The sequence below is a fragment of the Megalops cyprinoides genome, chromosome 5 (genome assembly GCF_013368585.1).
Source record: "Megalops cyprinoides isolate fMegCyp1 chromosome 5, fMegCyp1.pri, whole genome shotgun sequence".
NCBI lineage: Eukaryota > Metazoa > Chordata > Actinopteri > Elopiformes > Megalopidae > Megalops > Megalops cyprinoides.
In genome coordinates, this window is record NC_050587.1 from 7,956,671 (window position 1) to 7,968,948 (window position 12,278).

General features: G+C 38.0%; 1 protein-coding gene across 1 annotated transcript in view; it reads left to right on the forward strand.

Annotated features, from left to right (window-relative positions):
* The first annotated feature begins 5,812 nt into the window (after positions 1-5,812).
* The window catches only part of kcnn2 (potassium calcium-activated channel subfamily N member 2), a 52,773-nt gene continuing 46,307 nt past the window's right edge, over positions 5,813-12,278 (forward strand). The window contains exons 1-2 of the mRNA XM_036529334.1: positions 5,813-6,199; positions 6,717-6,812. Of these exons, the coding sequence (XP_036385227.1) occupies positions 5,813-6,199; positions 6,717-6,812 (483 nt within the window). The remainder of the gene's footprint in view (positions 6,200-6,716; positions 6,813-12,278) is intronic.

Below are 12,278 nucleotides of genomic sequence, written 5' to 3' on the forward strand. Positions count from 1 at the left end.
ACACGGCACGGTGGAGTTTTGGAGTGTATGGGCGGAGAAGGTCCTTAAGATTTGAATTCAACCAATCTGTTAGCTCTGTACAACTGCCAATAAAACGTTGAACATAGGTAGCAGACAGCATCCTTTCAGTTAGGACACATAATGATTATATTCAAAATATTATTTTGGTTGCTAAACTTGCTGATGTTTCTTGGAAAATCATCTACATTACACCATTGACATTTAGCAGACACTCTTATCCAGACCAATTTACATCAGTTACAGTTCTTTTTTTTTAACAATGTCACAAATTTACACAGCTGGATATTTACTGAGGCAACTGTGGGTTAAGTACCTTGCCCAAGGGTACAGCAGCAGTGCCCCAGCTGGGAATCAAACCAGCAACCTTTCAGTTATGAGCCTTACTCCTTCACCACTATGCTGTACTGCCACCATAAACAGTCATGAGAGAATAAAAATGTTTCTCTTACTTGTATTAGAAACAAACTTTCTGAAATATAGAGTATTGCCATAAATGTTAAGATAATTATCAGCTGTTGATATTAGCCATGAATCAGTCCGCCAAACAGAGTTTGAAAATTGTGACAGCATGAATGAATGAGTGATATCCCTGAAAATTGGATTGCTTGGGATTAAATACATAGCAGGGGTTCCATTTCTGAATATTAATTACAAATTTTTAGAAATACACAAATATGGGATAAACTGAAATATTCACCAGATACTAATACAGAATAAATAGTTGCATATATACAAATAAATAATAGTAGTATATTTAAAAATACTTACTTAATTTCACTGCATGAAAACAATGTCAATTAGACAACACAATAAACTAAAACACAGAATTTTAAAAATTATTGTTGCCTTTTCATACTTTTTATCCTGCTGCTCTTACTTAGTCTCTCTCCCCAGCCTTTCTCATCATAAATCAGGGTTTCGTATCATAAAACAGTAAATGATGGTATTACTATACATGTTCTAAATGAAAACCATAGTAAAACAGATTATCAAGATTCAGATTTTACTGATTCTTAAGCTTGTGAGATGGCAAACATGGACGTTTCTGAATAAATCAACTGTATCCCTGCTCCTTAAAAAGTGTACATGGACAGGTAATGCAATTAACTTCAGAAACATGCACAAGGTGTGTCTACCCACTGAGAGCTTTTGTTTGGAATACTTTGCATCAGACACATTTTCTTTACACCTTGATTAAACCTAGCCTAAACCCTTTCCTATAGTGTTTTATATTAATTGTGATTACATTCATCCAAAACATTCTGAGAGTTGGCTGCAGTAATGTTCTTACATTTTGTTTCACATAACCATGGCGCACATTTGTAGCCTTGTTATAGACACACAAACAAGCTTAAACTTACTTCAATGTTGCAGAATCTGATGTTTAGAGACAATTTAATTGCTCAATATTTTAAACTTTGTGCATTTTTTCAGCAAATGAACATCAATTAACACAAAATAACATGGATAAATTCCTTAATAAAAAATAAAATAATTCTTGCAATATTCCAATTGAATAAATGTGTCACATAAGTGCTAAGATGCACATGTTTTCCTAAAAAGGTATAGGAAGATTTTAATGCATACTATAAAATTTACCAAAATACAAGCTTACACAAGGATGGTTGCATCTCCACACATCATTCAATCCATGTGTTCAGGCATTTCCTTGTGGCTGAATAATGGGGCTATAGGAGAGAATGCAAACTATAATCATTTAGGCAGTTGTTGTGCCTCATTCTCAAAACACTTCATGTACAGCCACAGCTTAGGAGCAGTAGAACTCTTTGGGAAAGATATTAATGTGATTTGGCAACATTTCTGATTCACATGAGCATAGCAAATACTTCTGCAAAATACGACACATATATGTGCTAATCTGCAGAGGCAGAATAAAACGTGTTGTATTGCTGTTGCTTTTCCATACATATGACAAGTTGGACTGAAGCAATTGCAAATCAAATGGCAGTTTTTGTGTTTGTAAAACTTGTTTAATGTGGCCTTCAGCCATGAGAGAGCCTTCAGGGCCAGTTTTAATTTCTTTGCAGACAGAATGGAGAGGCTAATAAACACTACAGATTACCAGGAGAAATTATTTTAAATATATAACAAAGCAGCTACTCTGCTATCCAGACCAACTTGCCACAGTCATGCTGTCCCTACTCACAGATAGATGCTGTCAACTCTTTGCTTTTTAGCCATAGGCTCTTTCCAGTAGGGGACATCACAGCCCACCAAGCTGCATCCTTCATAACTTGGTTGACAAACATGGGATCCCTGTGCAGGCAGAAGATATGAGAAGGGATAACCCGTTGCTAGAAAAAGGGAGTTAGCGAGAACGAGATAACTCATTGCTTGCATAGAGTGCAAATTGGAATAGCAGGTATGCTGTTGGCCAAGTTAAAAGTTGTTGGGGCTTACCTCATATCTATACAGCACCAAGAATTTTTCTGAGGTCTTACTCCAAGACAATTACTTTTGTACCGTGTAACTTGATTTGAATTCACACAATTCAAATTCAGTTCACACTTTTTTGCTTATGTCATGCTCATTTTCCTTCTCCATCTTCATTGTTCTGCAGTATTACATTATTGCGAATCTCTCAGTGGCCCAATTATACTTTTCACCATTTATGTGTTGTCTGGCCTATTTTTTTTAAAATAATATTCAGCCTATAGCTATTTTTGTATGTCTGTTCATTATAGCTTACTGCAAGGCATTGTGCCATACCAAAAGTGCTATATATCTGTGCACCTTGTGTTTACCAATGCTGTTGTATTACAAGTATGGTACACATGATTTAGTGTCTGTATGGCTACATGCCTTACCCTATTGAATGCACTGGCTGTAAATTTCTCTGGATAAAAGCCTCTGCCAAATGCATATATGAAATGAAAACGTTGTTTAAAATGCATTCAGATTTCAAATCCAATGTTTCCTCCAAATTTACAAGTATGTTGGCCTTTTTGTACACTGAGAGCATTTATGATATATACACCATGTGTTTTGAAATATACTTTGTGTCTTACAATGATATGCTGTTGACTTTGTGAAACAAAATTTAACAAATGCACAAAGTCATAGATTCGAGATACAATGTTTAATACAATTGGCTCACAACAATGTGCAACGAAAACAAACGTTTCTGAGAGAAAGGTTGTAACATCGAAGTTAACAAGAAAGTGAAGTTCGGATCTCTAGATACACGTCAAACATATTTGGCAGCAAACTTTGACTGATGCGAACGCAGCATCTATACTGTCTGTGACATAATCGAGCTTAGTCATGAATGTCAAAACGGTTTAAAAATAAAAGGCTGAGACGACATTGTGTTTTTTCATCTCCTTACATTAAATTAGAATACATGCGATCAGAATCGTTAATTATACTATATAATTACGGAGTTCCAATATCTTACTTGACAGTTACATTACTCCTGCAATATTTCACAGGTGTCTTACGATGTCGTGGCGTCGTTGGATGGCAGCCTCATCCACAGACTGCACAGGTGACTCCTCTGGTAATGGGCCATCTCCCCTCTTGTCCTCTGTCCGCGTCTTTCCCGTATTTCTGGGCCATGTCATGAGGGACCAGCAATGCGCGGCTTCATTAGGGCAGCGATATCCCCGACCTGTCCGGAAACTCCCCGGTGAAAGGTGCCTATACAGCTAAAAAGCCCAGGACTGGTAACGCAGAACACGTATGTCTGTAGGTACAGAATTACTGCATCGAGTTTGTCGTTAAAGGAGTGAAGTTACAGTAGGCTACAGTATATAAGACAATGTATCCTGGTATTAATATACTGGCAATAAGCTGTTCCGTCCTTTCGAAAAATAATTCAATCCAGTCACTGAAGACTCTGTCCGTCCAGCTTGAATGCAACATTAGTCTTACAAAAGCGTAAGATCGGCCATTTCATTTCGCATGAAATTACTTTTCCTGCCAACACATCATATTTAGGCTATAGAAAGAAATTCATTTTCCTTCAGCGTATTGGCACATACATGCATTGTGTTTTACATCGGTGTCAGAATTCGCATTGGGCAAGCGTACACGCTATTTCAGTTTAAGGACATTTCCTGGTAAGACAACGTCCTCTAAATCGAAGCAGAAAAACACAGTGCTCTTACATTCCCTTACGTCAATTTCTAAAAGTATCAGAAGTTAAAACATCTTCCCCTGCAGCAGTGTCCTTCAGTCCCATGGAAATGGTCCTGCGCATGGTCTAAAAATTGCGTGAGATACAGGAATATTCTCCCCAACCTTATCTATGTATAAAATATGTTCGGGGGGTTCTAGGGTGAAACATTAACGTGACTCACATAATAATTCTGAAAATGCATATCTATGAAAGATACGAATGCATTCATTGTTGTCTCTTAATAGCAGTAAAGTGTATTTTTCACTCTGCCTCCAATTTTCCATCTCAGCTGGAATTTTTTCTTGCTGTAAAAATGAACTACACTGCGATCTGTCCTTGTTGCGTGCGTGGAGGCAAATTAACATGAGTCAAACGGGGTTGTCTAATAGTGCTGACATTGCACGTTTTTCGTTTTCATCTCTTGAAGTGATGCGTTGCGACTGCGGCACTCACTGCAGATCCCGCTCTCATAGCTCCGTTTGGAGTCGATAGGTGTAAACATTATTAGGTGGCAGGTCTCATATAATAGGCCCTACCTGTTTTAAATTGTTTTTAATAAACACAACAATCACTCAAGCATAGCCAATTCGTATTGTTTTATTGAAGAGCAAGAATAATGCATTGTTGAAGAAATCTATGTCCTGATACGACCATCAAAGCTTAATTTCATGTAGCCGTACGTGTTCTTGTTGAGTTGATTTGTACAAAATACAGAAAAATAATCTTCTCCATTAATGCCATTAGAAACTGTACTGCGCAAATATCATTGGAAGTAACCACTGGCGAACAGCTGTTATTTTAATACACTGAAGTAGGCTACTATGCATTTCCAGTTAAAATAAAAATAAACTCATTCATATTCAACCTTGTCTTAGGCTATTTTTTGCAGATAAATTAAAAAGTCCGTCGGATGTCCATGGTAATGATATAATAATAAAAAAGAGATCATGTCAAATAACGAAGAATAACTTACGAGGTCGCATGTGACGATTTATACTTAAATGTTTAAACAGTTTTAATCACCTATGCGCCTCCTTCTAGGATACATAACTGCATGCCTCGTCCGCGTAGCTGAATATTTGAAAAGATGTCGCAATCTCCTCTCTGAAGACGACGTCAAGCTCATTGAATTTTTTCTGACCAATCGAATGCATTGTTTAGATTCTACGGGAGCCGAAAAGGGTCTATCCTTGCCTCACCACGATCCCCCCATACTTATCATAACGCATTCCGCTTTGTTAACGGCTCCTTCTTCCTGTTTCTTTAATAACGCTGACATGGAAACCTCAATGCAGTTGCAGTATGATGTCTATCATGAGCGGCAGGTTCAGCAGTATAAGCACCAGCACTGCTGCGGACAGAAGGAGAGCCTTATCACACAGCGCAATAAGTGCTGCAACTGCAATTACTGTAGCCTATCCGCGATACAAGCAAAAGACTTCATTTCCTTCGCCCTTCGCGCACCTTAGTCAGATTTCATGGAAATCATTAAAATTTTAAAAAGAAGGTTTTCAGCTCAGCGGCGGCGAGTTTACAGCTTCGAGTCATGGTAGTTAACTCAGACAAACCCTCATTATTACCAGCCGGGCAGTCGGCAGTAGTTAGGACGGTCCGATCAGGAGCCAGTGGTAGATACGTAAAGAAACAGCCATGAGCAGCTGCAGATTCAACGGTGGCGTGATGCGGCCGCTCAGCAACTTCAGCGCTTCCCGCAGAAACCTGCACGAGTTTGACTTGGAGTCACAGCCCTTGCAGCCCATGTCTACAACTGATGCGTCTGAAATTGCAGTTTCAAAACCGGATCATAACTCAACCAGCCTGATGCCTCACGTACCGGCTGAGGGAGGTGGAGGATGTAGCAGCAGTGGGAACAAGCCGGGTAAAAAGAAAAATCAGAACATTGGGCAAAAGCTTGGTCACAGAAGAGCCTTATTTGAAAAGAGAAAGCGTCTGAGTGACTACGCTTTGATCTTTGGGATGTTTGGGATCGTTGTTATGGTTATAGAAACGGAACTCTCCTGGGGAGCCTACGGAAAGGTACGTGACCAGATTCCTAGGAATTTAGACCCTTTATAAATATGTGTTTCTGTTACTTTATTAGCGAAATAAACCACTTTTTTGGGTTAAAGTAGCATTTTAATATTGATGCGTAGAAGACTAGGTGCACAGCTTTAGAGACTATGCAGATTATTCAACTATTATAGAAGTCATATGGCAAGCTGGAGGCATGCATGCACGAACGTTCCAGTTCGTTTTAAATGTTGTGAAGTTAGGAAACACTCCCAATTTTTATAATGAGTTCAACTTTTATTCACATATACTCATCATACACTTAGGTCTATATATGTAAATATGTTTTGCCAAATGTTTAAAAATAATACTTAATACTAATTTGATAACAATTTGTAACAATGTGCATACATGAAGGGCTGTTCAGATTTTTTCTTTAAGGGTAGTTTTTACACAAGTTACAAGTAGCTCTAGTTGTTTGTGAAATGGGCAGTATTTGAAAGTGCTGTGTTGTCACAATTTTTCTTTTCTTTCTTTTTTACAGGAGTCCCTTTATTCATTAGCTCTTAAATGCCTGATTAGCCTTTCTACAATCATTCTTCTTGGTCTGATTGTCATATACCATGCAAGGGAAATTCAGGTATGTACATTCAATGTCACCAGAATGAATAGGGATTATTATTTTCATTGGTATTAGTATTAATACTGATGTTGTGAACATGACATCCCAAGAGCAGCGGGTTGTTGTAGTCAAAGAGAAGCTACTTATTTGTGGGTAGGGTTTCCAAGTAGCCTACTGTGTTATAAATAATTTAAAGGTTACTTGGGGACAACTTAAAAGATTACACATGCATCAGCTGCGCGTGCAGGGTTAACTGGATGATGTATGGGATGCATTGCTTACTTGATTTAACCCAATAGGCCTATGTGGCACTTGAAAAAACCTCAATCTTGTGGGCTTTAATGAGAACAGGGTTGAAATATTTACCGCATTGCTCATGTCATCATATTTCTGATTATTTTGGGTTGAACTGAGGATTTTAATTTGCTGGTTTACAATAATAATTGCATTATTTTTCAACTTATGTGCATACTTTTTTATGTAAGTTAAGGGTAAATTCAAAAGGCAGATATTAAGTAATAAAGAAGTAAAGAAAAGCTGAATGTGAAAGAAAAGGATCTGTATTTTGTTTCTTAAGACAAAAGTAAAAGTTCAAACAACTGTTTCCTCTTGTCTAGTCATCGTTTCCTACTCATTCACCTGTTAAACATCGAAGCATTGAGTTGAATGTTTGTGAATATAATTGTGTGTGGAAACTAATACCCCATTCACACTTGCAAACTTCATTTGGAACATTTTGTTAGGAGCCAACAAGCCTTAAATGTGAAAGCAAAAGTAATTAGCATGTGGCTCTTGCTATGTTTTCTGTCTCTTATTGTCCTCTTGTTAGGTATAATAGGGCCCACAAATGATTACTGGTGGCTTTTTGTGTAAGCAATACACTAAATAATGTCAAGCATGAAAGCACCATTGCATGTTCCCATAAACCCAATCAAGCTTTGCTTTTGTATAAGTTATACCTGACTGTTTACCTTGTGACTTGTCAAAGTGGGAACAAATGGACTAATGATAAAGTGAGAAAATATGGAGACATTTACTTAGATAATAATACTTAATTTGGTTTTCCCTTTTGACCAATTTTTCAGGTTTCAGACTTCATTGTTTCTTCATTGTTTCTAACACAGCTGGAAGTAATGGGTAGCTAGCTCACATGACTAATTAGCTATGAGACAAACTACAGGAAAATTTGTTTTATGAGGTAGAAGAAATGACTAGCTCACTGATTTTACAAAAGCAAGAAAAAAGGCTATATAAATCAACAGAAAAAGTTAAATATCTTATCCGAACAAACAGTTTTACATGCTTTTTCCCAATTTATTATTGCAGCTGCAATCCTAATGTTTAGTAATCACCAGTTGGATACTGTCCTCTTCTCAGTAGGACAACCACTGTACTCATACAGTAGCACTGGGGTGTAATGAATGCAGTCCTCTGATACATTGCCAACCATGACTGCTTTCCACTGTGCAAGTCATCCGAGAAACCTGAAAGTGCCTAATGAGTCACAGGGTGGCATTTTACTCCCCTGCTGTGCGATCCCAGTCATTATCGGTGAATGACACGGCTGGGATTACACCAAACTGTAGGTCAGCTTGCACTCAAAGTGAGAGCCTTAACCACTGAGCTACTCAAGAGCACCCAACATGTGAATGGTTGACTGGTGCATGATAACTTACTTGTAGGAAAAAAAGCGGAAGTGAATCTGCACATTATGTGATGTAAATCGGTTCTAAATTACACTATATTAGTTCATTTTTCATTGATCTGGAAAATAATGTCAGCCAAACTCTTAGGCTAAGTCTCAAAAGGGTGTTTATGGAGGGTTTTCTGGAAAAACCTGTCTGTTCACAACTTTAAGATGAATGCTAGGGAGCAAGTCACCCTGCATTTTTAACAGCAGTACATTATCTTTGACAGTGATGAGAGAGCTGCTTCATTCCCTTGTGATTAAGAGCAGTGTGAAAGAGAGGCTAGGTGGAATATCAGGTACATTGTCGTATATGCATCCCTGTCATCTTGTATTGTGGATCAAGTGAGAACGCAGTGTAGGAAGCTTGCAGAGAGTAACCACCTCCTGTCAAACCTTATTTGTGGTCATCAGAAAGGAATTTAGAGGGCGCTAACTTGACAATGTTGGTATTTTACCTGTAGACATGGATGTGGTGTATGTTGACTAATATTAGGTAGAGGTTTAATGTCTGTACACTGTTTCTCAAAAAGACTGCAATCGAAAAGTCAAAATAAAAATTGATATGCGCAGGTTTCTCCTTACCATATTATTTATGGATTTAGGTTGGCAATTAATGGTGCAAAAGGTGCAAAAGTTTTCTCAGTACATGTTATTCAATTTGACGCTGAAGCAAAGTTAAAATTAAAATTAAAAATTAGTATATAAAATTAAATACTAAGTATAAGTAAATAGTATGATAATGATTAAATATGAAACATTGTTTATGCTAACCTCTTCAACCAATCTTCTGTAGAATTTAATCATATTTTTATCATATTTTATATTATTTTGTACACTATCCACCAGTGAATATTTAGTTATATCAGGACATTTAGTTAAAATCATGACAGAAAGCTGTCACTAAGAATGCACAGTGATAATGGTAATGGAACATGTTTTCAAAATTCCCATCACTAAACATGTTAATTGTTGTTATATGCTTTGTCTGATGGCTCATGTAATTATAGGTGATTTTGTAGATTATTGTATGATTATTGATTCTTTGAATTGTCTGGTGTTCTTATTTTGACAATATTGAAACAATGTATACAGTGGGCTCACTAAAGGCTCAGCCAACAGGGCTCTCACCTTGAGTACAAGCTGAATCATATGGGTCGGCTTCAGAACCCACTGCATTATCCACTGACAGTGAGTCAGCAGTGGAACAGGGGTGGGTATGTTGGCCAGGATATCCGCAATTTGTTAGGCACTCCTGAGATGATGGCAGTGGAGTATTGCCTACCCTCCAATGAATGCCCACGTCAAAATATCTGTGAGTGTATTGGAGGATTGCATTCATCTCATTTCAGTTCTCCTGCATTTTTTAGAGAGGTTACTGTGGCGAGAGGAGCCTAATGTAATGTAGAGGAGTCTAATCATTAGGACACGTGTCAGACACAGGAAGTGCCTCTATGCCATTTTAACATTAAACAAGCTAATTTTCCCTTTCTGTTTCAGCACAGCGTAGAGAACATAACCCCACCTTTAATGTACATCCCTGTATATACAGGTATTGATGTCCATAGGATCAATGCATAAACTACATAGTGTCTGCCCATCTTTACATGTATAAAAAGTTTTCCAGCTCCTCTACTGTTCTTTGCCAAGTTGCAAATACATTATATGTCTGTATAGACTTAATAGAATTATATTGATTAAAATTGCTATTTTAATTCACACGTTGGTGAAACTGTCTTAGTGAGTATCCTCATTGCATAGATACTCAAATCATATGAATGGTGTCATAGTCCCATATGTATCTGTGTGCAGAGAAAGTCTCAACATATGTCAGTATTGTAGAGAACACTCATAAAGTAAACCTTGGTGAATACTTTTTAGTTTGAAGACAGCTGACTAAAATTGACATAGTATTGCAGAATATACCCGCAGTCAAACTATTGTCATAGGATAGCTCACTGAAAATAGGAAGCTAGTTAGCTAGCTAGTTGTTTAGCTCCCAGCCCGCACACATGGTTTCTGTGGCTAGTTGGCTCTCCATGCAGCAGTTCTTTTTTATGGATGTAATTTTATCTGATTACTGAAACTTTCTGAACATACAAATTTTCCACGTTTCCTCAGTTCTCTGGCCCATCTTTGTTTAAGTAGCACACTCTCTGAAAGCATTGTTGAGTCATCTCTGCTGAGCATGATGGAAACCAGTCTGATGTGGTGCATTGTGATGTGATGCATAAGAATGCATGTAGCTGTGAGTCTCTGTCTTGGAAAAGGGAGGACTAACGTGATTGAACATCGAAAAATTTGCCCTGAAGAACTTGTTTTTTAGTTGAATAAAAAAGTATTAGAGGATTGGAAAGAATCGCTCAGTGCAACCCCTCGTTATTATGCTACAACATATTCCAGTGACAAATATGTGTAATAAAGCTGTGTGTCATTTTAGTAGGATACCATCCAATGGTGCCACCACGTGAGTAGATCAATTTAACTCTGCTTACGCTTTTTATAGTTAAGGAAAGAAACCGACATAAATTAGCACTATGTTTTGTTTCCTTACTGTGTTGCCATAATAGTATTACATGACCATTTATTGTTTAAGTCATGTTTTGATAGCTTTTAAATTGTTTTAAATGTCTTTAATAATCACATTGTGTGTTGACCACAATGTCTCCATCAGTTATTGACCTACTGTAGGCTGTGAGTTTCTGTAACTGGAGTAAAGGAAAGGGTCAGTGCTGACCTTAGGTTCATTTTTAAGTTGACTTTAATCACAAAATGATCTCTCAGTGAGGTGCCAAGAGACTTTTATGGCACATTTTGAAGCTCCAGAGGTGAGCCATACAGAATTGGCAGCTCCATGGGTCTCCGTGTTCATCTGAATCGCTGCATCAGTGACCCACTGCTGATCCCCTCCTGGTGCCTGATGAAGGACATACAGTTTACTTCATCTAACATCGTCTTTGTCAGAGCTGACAAAACTATGCAAAGAGACAGCCATGATAAACGCGAACACCATAGTGCTATTATTATGAAAACATCTAAACCACTAGTCCTCAGCACAACAAGAAGGTGTGCTTCAGGTGCAGAGGACAGGAGGGGCCCAGCACGTTGACACTGGACTTGGACTGTGATGGAACGGAATGGTCATGCAACAAAAAATCATAACATCCCCCAAGACAGCAACAAGGACAGTCAGCGCCTTTGACCATCATCCGAAGAGGCAAAACACAGAGGATGGCTCATGGTATGCAACATTGTGTAGCTCATAGTATTTTATGTGGTAAATATAACATAGCTAGATAAATGTTATAGAATGGAAATGTCTGAAGTGAGTTACTTTTCATTTTTACAGGTACACCAAAGAGCCCATGGGGATGGACTGTGTTGCAACAATGCTGCCAAGGACAGGCAGAGCGGCAGGCACTGAAGTGTATACTGATGACTGCCTGTGTAGCACTATGGTGCAAAAATGATCAGACGCAGAGCTTCAAGGAAGGCAGATAATGACTATGAGTGGACATGAATATGGAAGCTCACTCCAAAGCTACTGGAAGCCAAATCAAAGTAACAGAAAGTGTGGGAGTGACATTCTCCCTGCTTCAGAGAGCAACGCCACTGCATTGAAAAATGCATTGAGAACCATGTCCGGAGTCATTGGCTCTGTGTCAGACGGAATGGGAATTTTTTTTTCAATGAATGCAGTTAATGTGAATGTTCAAATAAATGTCAGTACAAACAGCTAGCCAGCATACAGTAATTTGGTTATTTAGTTACTTCATGAAGTGACTGAAACGTTAGCT